The 23501-nt window shown below is 28.1% G+C and overlaps 1 protein-coding gene across 1 annotated transcript; it reads right to left on the reverse strand.

The window, feature by feature from the left end:
* Positions 1-1495: 1495 nt before the first annotated feature.
* On the reverse strand, positions 1496-10755 carry LOC135926290 (uncharacterized). The gene is made up of 4 exons (XM_065462097.1): positions 10515-10755; positions 8771-10474; positions 3180-4102; positions 1496-2917 (listed from the first exon to the last, which is right to left on the reverse strand). The coding sequence occupies exons 1-4, from the start codon at positions 10715-10717 to the stop codon at positions 1665-1667; spliced, it is 4083 nt and encodes a 1360-aa protein (XP_065318169.1). The 5' UTR covers positions 10718-10755; the 3' UTR covers positions 1496-1664.
* Positions 10756-23501: the final 12746 nt, after the last annotated feature.

Raw genomic sequence — 23501 nt, forward strand, 5'->3', positions numbered from 1 at the left:
GTAATAAGATCCTTATTATTTATATATTAATACGGAATCACGTGGTCGAGTCCGGCCTCCTATATGTTATCCCCCCAAGGATGGAACCACCAAGTTAGAATAAGAAAAAAAACATGATCATTCCTGGGATTCGAAACCGGGACCATGGGATAAGTAAACTAACCTCTTGCCTACTAGGCCATAGAGCCTTTCGAAAAATCATATATTATAAATATATTTGGTAGTGCCTATCCAAATGAAAAATGAACAAAATTCAAATTTGATAGATGGTACCTTAAGGTACCAAGCATCATTAACCGTAAAATTCTTACATAAAATGGAATATTCTAAAATATAATCTTATCTAATCTAGCACGTTGGTCATAAACCTGCCCAAAATGAGCGAACGTGAATTTTATGAAGATGAAGGCCCACCCTTCATAAAATTATGCCGATTTTTTTCTCAAGGATACCAACAAACCTTGTACCCAGTTGTAATTTAACTAAATGAGTGGAACTTACCCTTTCCGATATTGTAATTGTAATTTAAATAAATAATAATATAAGGCATATATATCTTATTTGTTTATTATTCTTGAATAGTTAAATTCATGATAAGGAATGAGTTAAGAATATTAGAATCTATAGACATCAAAATTCCATTTCATTTGTTAGGCTTAGGATATTCTTCCAAAAGATGAACCGGAAAAAAATGATTTCTCTAAAATATAATAAAAAGGATTCGAAGAAAAATAATTCTCACCAAAAACTGCTTTTATATTAAAAATAAATTGTTATTAATTTTAATATAGTTTTATGTTATTTTTATTTTTTAAAATAAATAAAAATTTAATATTTATAAAAAAGTTATTGAACCGGGTAATATTGAGGGTTCGAAAGGTTCTGGGTTCAGGTTCACAACCCTGTATTTAATATTGAAAATAAGAAAAACAATTTGTGAACCCTGGTCATAAATTATAAAAAAAAGTTCACGTTGAATAAAATATCGAGGTTTCGGGTTCTCAGCTCTGATTTGAATCAATAAGATTACAATGTATGGAAATAATATAAACAGTTGGTGTACAAGGACCAGAGAGATCACTTTCAGTCTTTAGTCATTACATCAAAGAATTCGGGATTCTGACTTTCGTATTAGATAGTATTATATCTGCAATTAGCCAGAAAAGGGCTATGAGAGCGTATTCAAGAAAATGGAGGGCTGGTTTAACATCGATTCCGATAAAGAAAGATAGTAATTTAAATTTTAAATATTTGTACACAAAAAAAGTATATATATCTATCTCAATGAAATTATAAATTTCAAAATTTTATTTAGTTAAATCATTCCATTTTAGCAAGCGTTTTCAAAGGTGTCATTTGTTGGAGCTAACCACCCCATATATTGATAATAACAAACTTATTACGACCAGAATTCTATAACATCCTTAATAATAAATAAAATATGATGAATAAAAACTTAAATGATAAGATATATAAATTTATTGTTCGTCATTCTATAAATATATCAAATCAAAATATAAAGTATTTCACGGTAAATTATTATTATTCTATCACCCAAATTTAAACGCAAAATATGTATAAAATAATTAAATATCAATGGTATAAAAAAAAATATTTTCTAGAAATCACAATGATGAAAACCGTTGAAAGTTACATATAATTAATTAACGCGAATAGGTGATGTTCGGATCAGTGATAATATTGTTAAAGGGAGGAACAGAAAAGTTAACGAATGGTGGCATTCCTCCCTGAATATTGAAAGCCTGTTGGATATTAGGTATAGGGATGTTATTTAGGTTATGCAAGTTAAGGGTATTGTTTAGATCAAGTTGGGGAAAATAGTGCTGTCCAGCAATCAGTTGGTGATATAAATGGTTGTGAGATTGAATTGTAGACGAGAGCGAGACTAATGGTGGCGGAGGGGGTGGGGGAGAATCCGATCCGCTATCGTTATTATCCATGGATTTTTTCTCGTCCTTGCGATGCTTCTTATTCTTTTTATCCGCCTTTTTATTCTTACCTTTCTGTTTTTCGCCCTTCTTTTTCTTTGTTTTACTGACAGCGTTCGGTTTCGAGTCGGTTTGAAGTGGGGGAGGGGGTGGAGGCGGAGGAGAATCGCTATCCCGATGAGGCGACAAGTCGAAAGATACCGATTTTTTAAGCTCCGACTTATTGGAACCTTTTTTGGCAGAAGATTCCGAAATAGGCGAAGTAAGATCTATGTGGGCTAGTAGAAGTGAGGTTATGTTACCCAATAATGAGTCTTTTGTAGCGTCAGAAGATATTGGAGAGGTAAAGGTGGTTTGAGGAACAGTTTGTGTTCTAAGGTTGGGGTGATTCGATGAAATATCAGAAACGTTATGCTCTATAGAAGGGTTGTTGTCTTCGGTTAAATTGAAATAATGTTTAGGTAAATCGTCATTAAGAGTCTTTGTTATTGCTTCCATAGGATTTTTTTGGGAGTCTTCGTGGATGTCGTTAAAACTAAAGTCAGATTCGTTCATTTCAATATCGTTTTTCTTGCAATTTATCGAATTCTGCCCAATCTCCGTCATAATTAATTGTGAATTTTCGCTTTTCATAGTATTTTTTACTTTTTCCTCTTCCTCTATTTTGAAATATTTATCCTCCTGCATACCGAAGTGTGCAGTTGAATTCAAATTTTCACCAGACGCAAGTTGGTTAATAAGCGATGGTTTCGCTAATAAGGCGTTTAATTTTTCCAACAATGGAGCGTTGGTTAAGGATAATGTAACTAGATTAGTTATAACCGATATTAGTGGCTGAATATCGACTGAGTTAGTGCTGGAGGGTAGTGAGATTGAAATATCTTTATTAGTTGTCGCGAAGCCCGCCGAGGTTGAGGCGAGGAGGGATTGAATTATGGTGTTAATGGAAGCGAAACCGGGCGTTGTTTCTGATAATTTATTATGTTATCAATCGAATTAGGTTTTTATCAATAAAATGCATATGAACGAATGGATAAATTTTCAAAAAAGGGACGAATCTGGGTGATATAATAATCGGTGAAAGGAGCGGTTTAAAAAAAAGTAAGAATAAATACGAAGCAAATAGTACCAAGATTTGAATAAAAAATAACTGAGTATAATCCATCTCACCCACATAATAATCCTATATTATATTACATTACATATAATACGTTTAAAAATTGTTATTACCAATGGCACCGCTTTTGAAAGATGCTTCACTCGCCTCTGCTGGTAAGAGCACCGTATCATTTTCATCATCGTTATTATCGGTAGCATCATTTTTGATATATACGCCTGAAGTTTTCGTGGATATAGGTATGGAATCATTTTTGACATATACGTCTGAAGTGTCCGCAGGTATAGGTAAGGAATCGTTTTCGGCATTTTTAATACAAGCGACATAGCTTGCGATTGAATCATCGATTGCCTTCACAGGTAATAGTATAGTATCATTTCCATTATCTTCGTGTTCTGGTGTGGCCCCGTTTTTTAAAGTTGTGAAATTATTTGGAGGTATAGAATCTTGACAATGATACTGTGAATCTTTATCCAATTCCGATGATAAAATAGGAACAGGCTCTATTAAATCTTGGCGATGATCATCTAAATCTACATCCCGATCTGATAAAATAGGAGAAGTTTTGGGGGATACGTGATTTATAAGAGGCACGAAGAAATTTTCTATGGATGCCCAATTTTGATCAACAAAATGACTCTTTAAACTTTTCGAATCAATTTTAAACTCCTTTAATAATGCATTATCCTTCAATGATAATAAGTTGTATGGATTTGTGGAATAAGGGATAATTTTGTTGTGCCTTGAATCTTTTTTAGTGTATTTTACTAAAACCTTCGGCCATTTCAGGTAACTGAAAGAGGCGTTCATATCTTCCTTCATATTTCCTTCGCTATTTTTTCTTGGAGATCGAAACGAATAGTCGTCTTCGACAATTCGGAAAGGAGAAAAGTGGGAATGATTGTCAAAACTTGATGACAGATATAGAATAGAGGGATCGCTAGGGTCCGAAGAGTAAAGGTCTAAAAGATTAGATGATTTGTTTGAAATGTAGCGGATGACATTCATCGTTTCAATCGTGTCCATGTGAAAGTCGCTTAATTTTTTTTTATTGAGTAAATTATAAAATCTGAATAAATCTACTAATTTTTTTTAATCATTTGTTAATTACCAAACAATTTGTCATTTTTATAAATAAAAAATAACAATATTTAATAAAAAAAATAACAAACATTTTCTTTGAATTATTTTATAATCCTATATGCCAGGATACTTCATAAGTTTGAAATGATGCTATGTTAAATATTCAAAAAATATATAACCAAAAGAATAAGATATAGCAACCAAACAATATTTTGGAATTAGGTCTTGTTTATAGTAAGCTAACAGTAAAATTTATAATCCATAATAATTTAATCTTCAATGCATTGTTTGGTCATAATAAGCTTTACTTATTTGCTTGTTTTTTTTAAATATCCAGCAATGCAAATAAATGAGGCCTTAGTTTAAATTTAAACAAATAAGCAAAATAAAGGCGGAATAAATAAATCATAGTAGAGATAATATCTTATAAATTTTATTATATGCAATAAGGTGATTTTAATATGTGAGTGATTCCACGTCAAATCGACCAAAAAAACGAGATTTTCAGACGACCATCTCAAAAATGAATAAAACTTGGCATATAAGTTATTTATGTTGTAAATGTTATTAAAATCAAAATTTTAGAGTGCTAGCTCAACCAGATCCAAAGATATACGTTTTCAAAGTCGAAAATCGCGAAGTGCGTGATTTCATTAAATCTTGTTATTTTAAAAAATACTTAAGATAGAGTTACAAATTATATATCATTTTATAGCCTTTAAAATTTTACGTTGGAAAATATAAAAAAAAATTAAAAAATTTAGTGTTCGATAAAAATAAAAAATTAACATTGTTAGGAAGGGATTTTTTTGGGTGTCAATATTCACTAAAGATGTTATTACCTTTATATTAAACGATTTAATAAAAAATCTCGATAGCCATTTTTGTTTTTTTAATTTTATTTGAATTTTTATAAATAAACAAATGCTATATAGATGGCGTTATATTAATTTTCTTTTATAATATATAATTTTTAATAAAAGTATGAATATGAATAGTATTGTGATTAAAATTAAAAAATCAATTGAGTATAACCAAGAATAATGTGCTGGGGCATGTAAGCAGACAGCCCATACTGATATTATTTTATTGACGCTATATTGTAAAATAAACATATTTAAAAATTATATATTCAAACTATTATAATTTTGCGCTAATTAATAGAAATTTCTAAGGCCATAATTTGTAGATATATCCTTTCATTGTTGTGGATCTATTATAGTTTTTATTTGAAAATAACGATTTATCAATCATCATATATTTCAAAACTTAAACATTTTTTACAACCAAATGAATTTATTATAATTTGTGATTTCTTTGAAAATTATGCATTTATAATCTAAGATGCTGTTCAAAGATTCCACTGGAATAATAATCAAGCCACTATCGATCCTATGATAGCATAGTATAATAATAATGACAAAAACCTTAATTATATGGTAAAATCAGTCACTTCAACATAATGCTATTGCAGTACATTTATACCAGACTAAAATGATAAAATTTTTGACCAATCAATTCAGCAAAAAGCCAAACAAAATATATTACTGCTCTGTCGGATCAGCTGCACAATATAAAAACAGAAATTTTTTTATAAATCTGTGTTATCATGAAAGATTTTGGTGTAGCAGCTGAATGGCATTTTTCAGCTGCATCCCATGGAAAAGGTCCATGTGACGGCCTTGGCGGAAAATTAAAAAGATTAGCAGCACGTTCAAGCCTTCAGCGCATCAGTTCTGGACATATTTTAACGCCAGTTGATTTATATAAATTTGCAAAACAAAACATACCATCAGTAAATTTTACATATATAACCAACAAACAATACAATTTACAAGAGATTAAACTACGAGAAAGATTCAGTTTAGCTCGTTCCATTCCAGGAACTCGGGAAATACATGCTATATTTCCTTTGAGTTTAAGTAAACTTAAATCAAAAATATATTCATATGCAGAGGACTTTCAAATTAACAATATCTCAAATGCCGATAATTTGTCTTTTGCCGATATTAAAGGATTCGTAACATGTGTTTATGACGATTTTTGGTGGTTAGCCACAGTACTAAAAAAGAATGAAATTACTGAGGAGATATATATTTCCTTTTTACATCACCATACCCCAAAATTGCGGAAAAGATATGGTTACCCATTAATCAAATAATAACAATAGTAGATCCTATTACAGTGACAGGACGTACCAACAAATTATTGTCTCAAGAAATTCTATTAATAAGCACAAAATCGGATAAGATTAAAACAAGAGGTATTTATTTTTATTTGTTTGTGTTTAAAATTTTAAAATATGTTTATTTTACAATATAGCGTCCTAATAAAATCATATCTGTATGGGCTGCCTGCTTACATATCGCCCCAGGACATCATTCTTGGTTATACTCAATTGATTTTTTAATTTTAATCACAATACTATTCATATTTTTATTAAAAATTATATATGGTAAAAAAAATTAATATAACGCAATCTATATTACATTTTTTTATTTATAAAAATTTAAATAAAATTAAAAAAATAAAAATGGCGATTGAGATTTTTTATTAAATCATTTAATATAAAGGTAATAAACGGGCATGACTAAAATACGCGTCCAAGGTGAAACGGGTTTAAATTATATAATATTAATAAAAAATCTTATTTAGCTTTATAAGATGAGTTAAAAAATGTTTTTTATGATTTAAAAAAAAATGATAACAGTAAATTTTTTAAAAAATTGTTTTTTTACATCAAAAAACTACGCGTCCCCGGTTAAGATACATTTTTTTTTAAAAAATAAAAGCAGATTCATATTTAGCTCATTAAATGAATATAGAAAATGTTTTTTATGATTTAAAAAAAATGATAACTTAGTAAAATTTTTAAAAAATTATTTTTTTAAATTAAAAACTACGCGTCCCCGATCAAGTTACATTTTTTTTTAAAAAATACAAGCAGATTCATATTTAGGTCATTAAATGGATATAGAAAATGTTTTTTTTATTTAAAAAAAAAGTTGTAACTTAGTAAAATTTTTAAAATACTAATTTTTTACATAAAAAAAAGCAGATTCATATTTAGCTTATTAAATGGATACAGAAGATGTTTTTTTTTATTTAAAAAAAAGTGGTAACTTAGTAAAATTTTGAAAAAACACTTTTTTTCTTCATTTTTTGACTAAAATACGCGTATCCGGTCAAGATACGTGTTTAGTTTTTCAAGGAAATTCCGAAAATGATATTTATAATTTTATTTTTTTTTAAAATTATTTTTCGAAAAATTTTTTTTTGACTAAACTACGCGTCCCCGGTCAAGATACATTTTTTTAAAAAAAATAAAAGCAGATTCATATTTAGCTCATTAAATGGATACAGAAAATGTTTTTTTTATTTAAAAAAAAGTGGTAACTTACTAAAATTTTGAAAAAACACTTTTTTTTCCATTTTTTGACTAAAATACGCGTCCCCTTCAAGATAGATTATTTTTATAAAAATGAATATAGAATCGAAATTATTAATACCATTTTCGGAATCTCCTTAAAAAACTATACACGATTCTATATTCATTTTTATAAAAATAATCTATCTTGACCGGGGACGCGTAGGGACGCATATTTTAGTCAAAAAATGAAAAAAAAGAAGTGTTTTTTCAAAATTTTACTAAGTTACCACTTTTTTTAAATAAAAAAAACATTTTCTGTATCCATTTAATGAGCTAAATATGAATCTTCTTTTATTTTTTAAAAAAAAATGTATCTTGACCGGGGACGCGTAGTTTAGTCAAAAAAAAATTTTTCGAAAAATAATTTAAAAAAAAAATAAAATTATAAATATCATTTTCGGAATCTCCTTGAAAAACTATACACGTATCTTGACCGGATACGCGTATTTTAGTCAAAAAATGAAGAAAAAAAGTGTTTTTTCAAAATTTTACTAAGTTATCATTTTTTTTTAAATCATAAAAAACATTTTCTATATTCATTTAATGAGCGAAATATAATTCTGCTTTTATTTTTTAAAAAAAAATGTATCTTGACCGGGGACGCGTAGTTTTTTGATGTAAAAAAATAATTTTTTAAAAAATTTACTAAGTTATCATTTTTTTTACATAAAAAACATTTTTTAACTCATCTTATAAAGCTAAATAAGATTTTTTATTAATATTATATAAATTAAACCCGTTTGACCAGGGACGCGTAGTTTTTGGGGACGCGTATTTTAGTCATGCCTGTAATAAACATTTTAAGTGAATATTAACACTCAAAAAAAAACCCTTCCTAACAATGTTAATTTTTTATTTTTACTTGAAATAAGAAAACACTTGATATTTTTTAATTTTTTTTTTATATTTTCCAACATAAAATTTTAAGGGCTATAAAATGATATATAATTTGTAATTCTATCTTAAGTATTTTAATAACAAGATTTAATGAAATCACATCATGTACTTCACGATTTTTGACTTTGAAGGCGTAAATCTTTGGATCTGGTTGAGCTAGCACTCTAAAATTTTGATACATAAATAACTAACATGCCAAGTTTTCAATCATTTTTGAGATGGTCGGCCAAATCGCTGGTCAATTTGTCATGGAATTACCCATGTTGTCACAAAATTTCAATAGAAATATAATACCTATCATCCATTTTAGGACTATGGGGTTTTCGGCTTGATTTGGATGTCTTTAAGGAATTTAAGTTTGGCAAATGTTCTGGACTCTTAATTTCACTTCCAACATCTTTTCTATCAGGTTGGGTCTTATCATTTTTGCAAAATTTAGGTGACACTTCATTATAGTTACTATCATTTTCTTTTTTGGTAAACTTTAAAGGCTTAGATAACTTTTTAGGTTGAGTTTCTTTAGACCAGATATCCCTTTTATGCTTTACTCCATCTCTATCAGATGCTTTCTTAGGTGATATGGCAGTCTTATCAAATGATTTTTTCCATGTATCCTCTCTCATATTCCTATCTTTACTTCTCTTGCGTTTTGTAACACTTCTTTCCCTCTCCCTAGAAGGTTTCCTATATTGATCTTTCTCCTTTTCATGCCACTTAATATTCCTCCTTAAATCTTCCTTATTTTCTTTTTTTTCCAATGTTTCTTTTTGTTCCACAAGTTCACTTATTGACTTGGCAACACTAGCCAAAGTTTCTTGAAGTTCTTGACCTGTTTGTCTGGGTATTTTAGGTCTTATAGGTTTATTAGGATTGTTAATTTTCGGATTAGGAAAAAGTAAATTAGAAGTGTTAAAAGGTTGAATTGATGGAAAAGGATGAAGTGAAGGAAAGGGATTTAGTTTGTTTAAATCATCACTGATAAGATCTTTTATTGGTACTTGAACTCCAGAAGATAAATTTAGTAAAGGATCTTTATCTTTAACCAGATTGTTAGAACGATCAATATGAGCTTTCAAAAGTAAATTGTGATGAGGATTGCTAAGGTCAAAACTAGATAGATTTAAATCAAGTAAAGAAGGCAGACCTTTAATTGGGGGCAATAAAGGGGGTGTTAGATTTGGTATGGATAAGGGTTTGTTAAAGTCAGTTGGCAGGTTAATCTCAACATCTAACAAGGAAGGAATGTAAGGTTCAGGCAGATATATTGAAGGTTTTTTGACAGAATTAAGTTTAGGCTTGATATTATCGATTATTATATTGCTAGGATTTGGTGTTGTAAAATTTGAATTTGTAAGAGTTTTTTCTTCTAATAAAATATTTTGGTTATTTTGTAGATTCTTGGTCTTCAAATCATTTCCCAAATTGGATCTTGTATGATTATCTTCAATATAAATTTCCTTAACATTTTTATTGATAATGGATTCATGATCTTTAAACTTTTCACTCTTATGTGATTCATCATCAGATAACTGTTCCACAATGTCATTGGTATATTTTTCCTCTGAAAATATTGAAGTAGTAATTATATTTTGCTGTTTAATAGCAAATGAAGGTGTTAGAATTTTACCTCTTTTACCAAACAAGGGCATTTTATCAAATGATTGTTTTGATATATTATTGTGAAATTGGGTAACATCCGTTTTTTGATTATGTTTATTAGAAAAATTGTTATCAGTATGATCTATCATAAGCTTTTTTGATGCTTTAGCAATTAGATTTGCAACTTCATTATCTACAAATTTATATTTATCACCCAAACTAATGTTATCCTCAGGATAAGGCAAGGAAGGTATAGGTGGTGGTATAGGAATATCATCACATTTAATATTAATAGAATAGTCTTGATCAATATGTATAGCATCCGAAACATCATGATCTTTGAGAGGGACAGGGATTAATGATAAAAAATCATCACTTGCTTGAAATCTATCAACATCACTATGATTAATATAAAATTAATGTCGAAATATATATTTACTTGGTAAGATCTCTAACTGGGGAAAACGTAATCGAGTTAGTAGCATCTAAAGAAAAACCATCTTTACTCTCTGAATTATCAGGTAAATTATTAATCAGGGCATTTTCTCTACTGTTTAAATTTATATCGGTTGACTTATTTTCTTCGTTTTCAGAATCGGACAATGCAAAAGGATCATATTTCTGGCATGGAGATGATGTCATTTTAGTGGAAAATCAAAATGGTCATGCAGTTTAATTTAACTGAGATTTGACAGGGAAAAGGAGAATTGAGAGATGGGCTTTGATTGACAGATAAAATAAAAATTGACAGGCCTTAGTAAAGATAGGTATGCATTTTTGAAATATTGAATAAATTTATCCCAGATCAGACAGTCCATAGAAGAAATTCTCTCAAAAATTACGTTTTCCTCACTATAAATTTCTCTCACATTGAAATGGGAGGTATTGGCATTTTCTGTTCCACTTTTAATCTCAGATTTTATCTCTTTCTAAAATCGATTCATTGGTTACCCACAACCTAATCAAACCTCTCATGCATCCTCAAAATTTGGGATATAAATAAATCTAAGTTTTCATTATCACCATCTTAAACGCGTCAAAGGTATTAGACTACAAATTACCTCTTCAAACAAACAGCCTGAAGCTGAAAATTAAGTCCATATATATGGAGAACTATAAATGATTGAAAGCAATTTCCAACCAAAATCTCCGTATTTTTCTTCCAACTAAAAAATTGAGAACATAAGGCTATCATACGCATTTTAACGATCCCCATAATAAATTTTCTTTGTAGACATTCATGCATTTAAGAGATTCAATATTAGGTATTTTATAAATTAAAGTTATTTTTGTCATAATGATAAAATTATTCTAACAAATTGAATATGTTGTTAATAAAAAATATTTTTATAAATTTAAATGTTGATTTAATTTTGATTAGAATTATATTTATATAAAATAAATTTTAATATAATTTCAAATAGAGATAATGTAAATTACATATTTTTATATATTATTATTCTAATTGGTTTCATGTAAATGTAGTAATACAACTACTAATTTATAAACAATACGACTACTAATTTATATTTCAATTTATTTCAAACATCAAATTTATATTAATTAATTTTCGAATATTCTATTCTATTTTTATATATAATATCTATGAATAATATTTTATTAATTTATTACATTTCCTTCAAACATTTTAAAGTTAGATTTCTTCTATAAACCTCTTTGTAGGTTTACGGTTTCTTGATGAACAACGTAAAGTGGTATTTGTATTTGTGTTTGTATTTGCTTCATTCACTGGCACAATCATTTCTGTTACTTCCAAAGAACTTTCATGATTTGGGATAACTAAACGATTTCTTAACTGATCTGCATGCTTCCGTAATGTTTTCCCAGAAGATTCAACAATATAAGAATAAAGTCCTATTCTTTCTTTAATTACTCCCTCTCTCCAATCATTGGTATTTAACAATATAGGTTGTGAGATTTTAAATTCTCTTTCCTTTGAATGTAAATCATGATGAAGGCTTTGTCTATCATAGGCCATTACTATTTCTTGTTCGGCATTTGGTCGGATCCAATCCAGACTTGTTTTCAATTGCCTCCCAAACATAATTTTAGCAGGAGATCTCCTTGTGGAGTTATGCTCTCCCAATTGGTAGTGTTAAAACCTGTGTCATAGCTTCTTCGGGATCGCTAATTGAATCTCTCGTCACATAATACCGACCTTTCAAAGTTCCAGCTAATCCATTAGTTTTTGGATGATAGGGTGCCGAACGTATATGACGTATGTTAATTAAATCACAATATCTACTGAATTCCCCAGATAAGAATTGTGGTCCTTTGTCTGACACAATGTACTTAAGTATCCAAGCCTAGCAAACCATTTATTTAGTCGTTTTATCATAGCATCAGCAGTTGCATTAGATCAACTTCTAACCATGGTCTATTTTTCTGGCATCCAGAACATATTTTGATAAAATTTTCTATATCAACATCACATCTGGGCCACCAACAATACAATCTAAAAATAGATTTCATTATATTTTCCCCAGGATGTCCCCGGTGAATCAATACTAACACTGCATTTCTTAATTTATTAGGAATAACCAATCTCCCATTCCATTCTATAATATCACGATTGACAGAAAGCTCTTCCCGTCGATTATAATAATTAACTAATTCTTTATCTTTATGACGATCAAAGTTTCGCCAATTTGCTGAATATGTATTGCTACTTTTTTTAATATTAAATCTTGCTTCGACTCTTATCGTAGAATATTTTCTGACAATTGCATATAATCCAAATTAATACTTCGAATATCCAAAGCATGTTTAGAATCTTGATTCTCTTCCGAAATTTCTTGGTGTTTATTAATCATATCTTGAATTCTAGAATCTAGTGTTATGCAACATTTTTCTTTTTCAATATTGTTGACCAAATTGCGTATTTGTTTAATCATTACCTGACGGCATTTCTAAATTGAATGCTATAATCCATGGTAATACGAAAAGTGGCACCCCAGTTGTATTCATTATTACCACTGATAGGATCCTTGTCTGTGATCCAATCCTAACATTGACTTGGGTCTCGCCCTTAACGTTTAACGGATGATCACCATATGCAGTCAATGGACTGGTTGGCCTAATTTTTGGTCGCCCAATACTTGTCCATATATCAATTCCTAGCAATGACGATTGTGCATTATTGTCAAAATCAAATTCAACATCTAACCCATTTATCTCTACAACTACTAATTTAAACAATACGACTACTAATTTATATTTCAATTTATTTCAAACATCAAATTTATATTAATTAATTTTCGAATATTCTATTCTATTTTTATATATAATATCTATAAATAATATTTTATTAATTTATTACAAAATTCATCGAAACTTTTATCGCGAAACTTGCGAAACTATTACCTCGAATATCGTTAATCGCAAATAGATATTATAGCAAATCTTTTATCGTGAATCAACATTAGCAAATACTATCCTGCAAATACAATATCTTGAAACAAATGTCGTAAAAAACCCTCATAGCCATCAAAATGAATACATTATATCGAATCGTTTATCATGAATTAATAATCGTGGAAATTTTATAGCACAGCAAAGCCCAAATCGCGAAGACAATATAGCGAAAACTATTTCGCCGAACATATATCTCTAAGATAATTTATCGAATTTAATATCATGAAGTTAATATTGCGATTGCCAATAGTGACTATTTTGTGACATTTATTTCCATGATTAATTAAAATGTTTTTAAAATGGGTACAAGATTAATTGAATGATGGAGTTTTTATTATCTTTTAGCCTTAATAAATTTATATAATTATTATTATTTGGTTTATAAAATTAATTATTTAAATAAAGAAATTTGCTATCCTGCCCGCTGCTTTTCCTCGAAGTCTTATTATATAAGAATCGCCCACAAGGAATCTAGGCTTTATTAATATGATCATTGAGATCATTAGTTAAACCTTGATCCTTATTAGCAAAAGAGATATCTGGGTTGCTCTAATATTTATTGTCGAAAGTACTTAATATTTATAAATTAATCAATCAGTTTTACCAGTCAATAACCAAAATAGAGTTATAAACTATTAGATTGTCTTTATTGAATTTTGAATGGCGATTCAAAAATAAATTACATCTAAGTATAAGGGATTTCTCTAATTCAAAATATTTGGGATTTTATGATTTTACGATCTTTAAAGATATTTTTTTTTATCTCTTCTGTTTACTTAGATATGAAAAGACTCACCCTTGAGCATTAAATTTGCCTAATTTTGGCGAGCATTAATTTTGAAGTTTAGCCAATATATAATGCTTAATTGCAATATATATAGATTGGTAATACAGCATATATTATTTTTTTTCCATTAATTACTCATAATTAAAACTACAAGTAATTATTACTGAATTCCTAAAAGATGATTTTGCTAAGTAAAATTTTTTATTTCTGGTATTGGCAGCTCGAGACCCGTCTTCCATCTTGATATTTTGAGGGTGTTAAGGTTGGCAGGGAATTAGACATGATTAAAAAAGTAATTTTAAGATTTTTATTTATCTATATTATAATTTTCCGATGTCTTCACTACGTCATCGCTACGTCATGTCATCGGTAGGTATTTATTTTTATTTTTTCTATTTGTTGATTTTATTTATTTATTTTATACAAACAGATGAATGGAATTTCGAGAATTGATGGTGTACACATACCTAACATGGATTGAGAGATTTGAAAAATCGTCTTTGAATTGATAAAAACAATATTCCCTCAACTTTGTAAATATGAATGAGACTTTTTATTTCACTTAATCCTTTCTTTATTTTTTAGATTACCTTATCAATTTTCATCTCATATTATCAATTACACATTAATGAAATCTCTACAAGATACTCAACTTGTATATTCATTTTGAACATACTCACAATTTTTGTCAGTACTTACATTACAATTTTTTATACTCACATTTTTCTTTCATAACCAATAATTAAGAAGATAACCAAGTATATTCAAATATTTAAATATTCGTATCCTAACCTATTTATAATCTCTACAAATAACTCTTTCTTTATTTTTTTCCCCTCCCTTAATGAATTTATTTCTCACTAAATGTTATTATCTCATTCCTTTCTTTCTATCTCTATTATCTATTAACCACTATTTCTCAAAACCTTATCAATTCCTTTAATTTAATTTTTATAATATAATAATTTATACCTTCCCTTTTGCCCCCTTTTTTAATCTTATTTTTTAATTACCTTACAATTAATTAACCTTAATCTTAATAACATTACATTCATCATGTTATTTTTTAACTTTTAGAATATCATAATAGGCTTGATAAGTCCCCCAAAATTTTTTGATGACAGCCCTCCAACTACTAGAAATATGCATCTAATATTGACCCATCTACTGGTTTTACATTGTTTTAATGTTTGTTTAATTTCAACAATAGTTTATTTATATTTTTGCCTGATTTCTTTATTTGTCTAGGCTAACCCTAATCCCTCACATTGCTACAAAACATGATGAATCTATTATTAAAGATAAGCAAAGAAAATAATGACGATTAAACAAAAGCCTTACACATTATAGAGTTACTGGTAGACAAAATAATAAAGAACTACGCTTGAAATGAACTCATCTGGAGGTTTACTATTTTTTTTTATATTATGTTTTATATCTACGTTTATTTTATTTTTACCCAGTTCTCCAAATTATACTATCACTACTACCACAATCCCTATGCGTCCGCTTATTTTTTAACAAATATAAACATTTAATTCTGTACTATCATTCACTTCACTAGGAGTTAATATAAATATTACTTTATCCGATTCTCTGAGAATCATGAATATTTAGAGGAATGTTCAAACTTGAACGTACAGTACGGCCAATTTCATCAACTTTATTAATGGAAAATATGCAGTAGTTCTGTCTTGGCCTTTAAAACAATACTTACGAGCTACGACCGTTTTATGGTTGAGTTAACATTGTTGTTCATGATTCTATTTTAGAAGGGGATACCAATGCTGACATTGACAGAAATATCGTTTTGCATGTTCAAACTTGAATGTACAGTACGGCCAATTTTATCAACTTTATTACTGGAAATATATGCAGTAGTCAGCGTCTACATGAGCAGGAAGGAACAGTTTGCACCCTATTTTTTAATGGGGGTAGGATAAGTTTTGGGGTTATCTATTGAATTTTGAGATGAAATAGGACAAAATTTATATTAATACTTTTATTATAGAACTATTATGATACAATTCATCGACCAAATCTATATATTGCAAACAATCATACACATTGTTTTCCAAATAAAACTTTACATTTAAGAGGTTTAGATATTTCAGCAAGCTCATAAAGTTATAATAATGAATTCATTATAAATAATGGAGAATTGAATTGAATTTATTATTTAAAAGATAAATTCTTTATATTCACAAAATATCGATAGTTGGTAGTAGAGATAGATTAATTTAAGTTATCCTTTATAAATTCTCAGAAAAGAGTATCATTATAATTAAAAAGGCGAAAATAATAATGGGAAAATATTGCCGCAGAAGGTGGTGCGAATTTTTTAGGGGGGTAGACATAGGTTTTTGAAGGGGTGTTGCATCCAGTGAAAATCCTGTCATGTAGACGCTGGCAGTAGTTCTGTCGTGGTCTATATAACAATACTTATGACCGTTTTATGGTTGAGTTAACATTGTCGTTCATGATTCTATTTTAGAGGGGGATACCAATGCTGACATTGACAGAAATATCGTTTTGCGTTCTTCTTTTACCAGTATCCCAAGGCATGGGCATATCATCTTTATCAGGACGTAATGTGTTTTGTACACTGCTTTGTTAATCCATCATCACTTTCATCTACAACCCTAAATGATATAAAATTATACATTAATTATTTCCTCTCCAGACGACCGCCCAGATTTATTTTGTCGCTTTTCCATCAAAAATTAAAATGTCAACAAGGATTTGCTCTTAATTTTATCAAATACATAATTAATAATCCTCATCATTTTTTAAAAAAATTATCCTAAATTTATATGTCAATAAAAAAAAATATCTTAAAAAATATATAAATAATTTGCATCTAAGTTTCATTAGTGTTTAATGGCATTTTTGTAATTTAAATTAAATAGACAGCATTTTTTTTTTTACTTAACATAAAAAAATATAAATCCCTTATCAAATTCTTTGACAAATAATTTCAGAAATGCAAGACATACATTAAATTTATCTGAAAAACAACAATAACCTTATATAATAGACAACATATTTTTTAGATATAATTTTAATTGATCATATTACAAAAAAATATAAGAGTCGGTTATTTTTATTTTATTTGTCATGATTCTCTAATAAGTGGTTGCCCAGGCCTTCCCAGTTTCCCCATATACGGAATTTACATGTTTTTTTCCATATTAGACTAATTGGTAAGTCAGATATTTCCCGTTCATGTGATGATATTAAAAATTTAACTATCTCCAAGGCGGGAAAAAATTTTCAAAATTATAATGGGTAGGACTGGGCTTGGAACCTCAAAATTAATATTAGCTTGCACCTGACTTGGGAATATCTTTTATAAATTATTAAGGATTGAACTGGGCTTGATAAACTTTTTTACAATTATAAGATCTTGGATGCTTCCTAATATTGTGAACTTGAACCTGGCATGACATCTATCGTAAAAAATCATTATTTAAAAAATATTTAACTGAAAATACAATATAATTTTTCTCTTTATATAGTTTACAATATCAATTTATATAAAAAAATTTATCAAATACAAACTATTGAGTTATTATCATACAATGAGTCCATAAGGTTAATATATTAAAGAATAAAATAAAATCAATCTTTAAGGTTAATATTGAGTTAATAGATAGCGAAAAATAAATATTAAAGGACATCACATTAGAGGGGTACCAGGGTGATAGATACATAATGTTTTTACTTTTCTTTTGTAAAATATAATTTGTTTATTTAAAATTTTTAATTAAAAAATATGTGTATTACATTATTTAATAAATACCACGTTCTGAGAAAAGTAAATAGATGAAGTCAAAAAAAATATCTTACAATTTGTAGAATGAATATATTTATATTAAGTTAATATAACAGCGAAAAACAAGATTATTCAATTAAATTTAAAATATTATAAGAGTTTAAATGCGTATAATTATTTACAATTTTTTTAAAATATATTAAGAGTATTCAATTAAAATGCATGGCAGAAATATAGATTTTCAGAATATAGGAGGTTAAGCTTAAAATCAGGTTAAAATAACCACAGTCAGTATCAGCGAAGCTAAAAAATTACGTGAAACGTGATATAGCCTTCTAGCGTTGAGTTCAACATAGCTACGCAAGGGTTTCCTCATTTCCATCTAATTGGAAAAATTTAATTTGGGTGTAAAAATAAAGATATGAGGAGCCCTCCATACATTTTGGGGCTAGTCGCACTTACTTGTATGCACAAACATTTTGAAAAAAAGTTGTTTAAACGTCTATAGGCTTAATAAAAAAGGAGTGGGGCAAAAAAAGAGCCTATACCCAAGAACTGCAGTATAATTTAATTACTTTAAAGGTTGGAAGGTGGACAAATTTTAAGTTTAAGATATCTTTGTGTAAGTGCTATATTATTTCAAAAATGGTTTTGAGAAAATTTTTTGAATAAAATTTTGAAATATACCATGAAAATCCAGAATTTAAAAATTATAAAAAATAATAATATATTGAATAAAATTTTGTAAAAAGATATAGTGATTTTAAATAAAGATAAATAAAATAAAAGTTTTAAATAAATTTTAAATAATATCAATCTTGCCTCTTCTGCCTTCTATGAGTTATCATGGTGGCAGAAAAGCTACTTTGGAGATTTTTTTAGATATTTTTCAGAGATAAATTTAAGATATGATTTTAGATACTAAAATATGGTGAAACTAGATTAAAGAGGATTATGGAATATGATGTTTATTTAATTCTAAAACATGTAAGAGATGATTAAAATGTAAAATTAAAAATAAATAAAATAAAATTTTTATAATAAAATCTCTAAAATATGAATAAACCAATATGGGGCCATAATAATAAAACAAAATTCATAGATTAATTAGAAGATTATTTAATATATTATGATATTAAAAATATTTCAAGTTTAATACATAATTTACCAGATGATTTATTTTTAGCTATGGACGCAGTGGTACCAAAAGATGGAAGTTTAAGTTATGAAGAAGCAATGTTTATAATAAAATATTTATGTAATTATAAATCGGTAAAGGAGATAAAAGAAATGTCTAGATCAAATAATATATTTTATCTTAAAAAAAATTTTCAATGTCAAAATTATAAAAATAATCCAAATAATGAGTATTATCGGGAAAGAGACAATTATGATAACAATAATAAAAATTATTATGAAAATAGAAAATTAGATAATAAATATTATGAAGATACATATTACAATAAAAGGCGTGAGCATTATAATTATAATATAAATATCGTAATAATAAAAACTTGAATAAAATTGAATTATGTAAATTAGTATCAAATGTTAAAAACGAAATAAATTCTTATAAATTAAATAAAATAAATTATATGATAAAAATTGAAGAAATAATTGTGATTAAAGAAAATAATGAAATAAACATTAAAGAAAATAATAAAATAAAAACTTTTATAATTAATAAAAAATTTAAAAAAACTTTGGAAATAAAGAAAATTAAAACAAATATTAAAAAGAGAGGCAAGGTAATTAAATATCTTGATGTAGAAAAAGTTTTTAAGAATATGATATGGAGATCGTATGTTGAAAATAGAGGGCTAAAGAGAAATTTTTTTATAAAAAACAATTTGAAGATAAATTATGATATGAAAAAATTGTTTAAATTGAAAAATAAGGGAGTAAAATTTAAAAATAAAAATAATTGAAATTTAATAATAAATAAAATTATTATATAAAACGCTACAATTATAAATATTCTATGATTCTATATCCCAAATTATGATTCTTATTCTATGAATGATTCCAATAAATTATTTATCCCTTTATCATTTCAATTATTCCAAAATTATTTTATTCGAAATAAATTGATCATAATATTAATTACAAACAATGATAATAAATAACGAGATGAACAAGCTAATGTGATGATGATGATCAAGCGAATGATTAGACGATAAAGATAACAAGCTTAGAACAAACCAATGAAAAAGATATGACTGAGGCTAAGCGACGAACATAATATAAGGAAAATTCTACAACAAAGCAGAAAGATTTTTAGAGGGGGAAGAAGTTAACAAGTTCAAGGTCAAAATTCACAAATTTTTAAGTCAAGTTCAAAATCGAGAATATGACTTACGACCTAGAAAAATGATTATTATAAATAAATAAAATTTTGATAAAAAATATGTATGTAAAAATTTGAAAGCGAAATGGAAATGGGATGTTCAATATAAACAGCAAGTCAACAAATGAAGTTCAACAAACATGATTCAATGGACAAACTAACTCAAGCCATAACGATAGTTCAATAGTCAAACAAACTTAAGCCGCACTAACAAATGACTAACGGAGCAATCGAGAAACAAATGACTAGTGATGAAGATGAGAAACTGAGGAAAGAAGTCACTTAAAAGAAAAATGAAATGTTAAATATATTTTGTACGACCTTTTCGTACTTTTCTTTTTGCTAAATATATTTCGTACGACCTTTTAAAAAGTTAACATACTTTTCTTTTTATATATATAAAAACTTTAAATTAACTTAAATTGTTCTTTTCGTAAAGTAACTTTAAAACAAATCTTAAATTGTATATATGTAAATATTTATAAAAATGATAATATATATAGTATTGAAAAATTGTAAAAAAGTAGTAGATTAATAAATTATTAATCAAATTTATTCGTCGCCTTCCGTGAAATATCACATATCCTTTGAAAACTAAATCTTTATAGTAAATTGTAGTAATTAAAATTGTCTTGGGATGTGTTTGATAATAATTTTACAATTTGATCGAAGTTTGGATTGCTAATTTTTATTTTTTTTAATGCGAAACAGTTTTTTGATAGATTTCATACAGTAGTTTAGTTTTATAAAATTTTTTATATTAATATTTAGTTCCATCACATCATTTATAGTTTAGTACCATAGTGACTTGTATTTTGTGTACTGTTTCCCTTTGTATGTGTAAAGACATGCTTAGGCATCGTGTACTAGATTGTGATCAGAATTTCTTATTATGTGAGCTAGGAACTGAATTCGACGTTTTTTTAATATTATGTTAATTGGAGTATGATTTGAGTTTTCCAAAGATTTGAGTTTGAGATGATTTTTGGGTAGAAGATATCACTGATTGTCGGTAGGCAATTATTTATGAAGGATTGCAATCTCCTGTTCTCTGTTTTATTTATTTCCCATATGTCTCCACCAAAAAGCAATATTGAAATTATTGTTGAGTTAAAGAATCTTAGTCTGGACACTGATATCTCTTTGATTTTCAATATTTTCATATACATATAAAAGGCACCCCTCGCCTTTTGTATTCAAATCATCACTCCAACTGCCTTTTTAACGTTAAACCTAAATATTTTATTTTGTCCACGATTTTAACTACATTTCCTCCAAATGTAAGATTTTTGAGCGGCGGTGTGTTAGGGGAGGGTAGAATAAATGTTTTGTTGAAAATTGCTAGTCCCACTCTTTGACTCAAAATCTCTAGTAGGTAGAGTAAGTTTTTGGTAACGTTTATGCTCTTGGAGATTACGACTATGTCATCAGCGTATGATATTATTCTGTTTGCAATACATAGTATCATTAGGCCCTAAATCTATTAGATCAGCTGCATAGTACATTTTATGACTTAGTTTATTATGATGTTGAACAGGAGTGGCGATAGAGTGCAGTCTTAATTCCTTTTTTATTCTGAAGGAAGGGGATAGACCAATTTAGAATAGTGATTTTTTAGGGTGAGAATGATGTTGGGTTCAATCCCACATCCTGACAGCGTTTCTCATAGTGCATCAGCGTTTCCCATAGTGCATCATGGTTAACATTATCGAGGGCTCTGTTAAAATCTATAAAAGTGAAATAGGCAGGTATTATATATTTACAACAGTTCTGTATAGTTATTTTGTGGGCTAATATTGGCTCCAGTATGTTTTTATTTGTCCTGTATGCGCAAAGAAAAGGTGTGATGAAGATGGCATGATTTTATTTTTTTGAAGGAACACAAAGATCTTTGGGACACAGGATGTTAAGGTTATGGCTCGTTAATCTGTAAATTTTAGTGGGTCTTTAATTTTAGGGAAGTTGCATAGGTAGGATTTGTTCCATTCAACTGAAGTGTTTCCACTCTCCCATATTTTGTCGAAGAGGATTAATGAGAAGGACGATATTGTCAAAGGTGCTATTTTCAGGTATTCTGCCATAAAATTATCTAGCCCCGGAGCTTTGTTTTTCCGTATTTTCTTGATTACATTGGATATTTCATTTATGGAAAAATCAGATGTGGTGGGGCAAGGTATGTAATTAAGTTTGTTGATATAATTGCTCTCCGTGAGTCAAACTGTCATGTAGTAATCAAGCCATAATGCTATTTATTTATCTTGGTCAAAAATTACATTTCCATTCCCTAAAAAAATAGAGGGGAGTTTCTTAAAACTGCACTACAAGGTTTACAGAAAATTTTTATTTTTCTATAAGCGTCATAAATCCTATACTCTTTCATGTCTTTATCAATATCAAAGGCTTTTTTCGCATTACAAATCCTTCTGTCTCATAGCAATCTTTGAATGTACTTCCATAAGTCATTATTCAGAGCATTCTCCATTCTTAGTTGATTCATTTTATCCAAAGTGTCATTAGACATACAGGATTTACATTCGGCAGCCTATCACATGAATCTCTTTTGAATAATTTCCAGCATTTTTCTATATTTCCGTGCATGATTACATTCAGAAAGTTACCTCTTTTTTGATCTAATGTAAGATCAAAGTATTTGATCTTCCAGCGTTTGTAGTTTGCTGAGTTGGCATGTAAAGTTTATTTTCAGAGGATTTGTATTAGATCTCATCGAAGTTGGTCTGCTACTATTATAATAACCCCATATATTTTTTAGGTGATAATAGCTATGAGCATTTTATGATCTGATAGATTTATAATGGTTGATGCCTTTACATCATCGAACCATTGGTGAATATCAGATATGAAGAAATTTATATGATATTTCTGCCCAGCTCTCACAAAAGTGTAGGTATTTATTTCGCTGTGACAAAAGAAAATGTTTTCAATTGAAGTTTTTGTTTGCAAAAATCTAGGAATTTCTTGCTATCTTCACTCTCTGGTTGTTGTATAGTGGTATCCCCAATGACACTCTGCTGATATAATCTGCTTCTTTACCGATCTTCATGTTTAGATCACCTAAAACTAT

Source organism: Gordionus sp. m RMFG-2023, chromosome 3 (genome assembly GCF_954871325.1).
Source record: "Gordionus sp. m RMFG-2023 chromosome 3, tfGorSpeb1-WG-v2, whole genome shotgun sequence".
Taxonomy (NCBI): domain Eukaryota; kingdom Metazoa; phylum Nematomorpha; class Gordioida; order Chordodea; family Parachordodidae; genus Gordionus; species Gordionus sp. m RMFG-2023.

What these genes read in the sequence shown, in the direction of transcription:
- LOC135926290 (XM_065462097.1), bottom strand. Translation starts at nt 10,717, where the DNA reads ATGACATCATCTCCATGCCAGAAATATGATCCTTTTGCATTGTCCGAT. An exon ending in CCAGTTAGAGATCTTACCAA is followed by an intron (nt 10,475 to 10,514) that starts GTAAATATATAT and finishes TATTAATCATAG; the next exon opens with TGATGTTGATAGATTTCAAG. An exon ending in TTTCAAAAGCGGTGCCATTG is followed by an intron (nt 2,918 to 3,179) that starts GTAATAACAATT and finishes ATAAATTATCAG; the next exon opens with AAACAACGCCCGGTTTCGCT.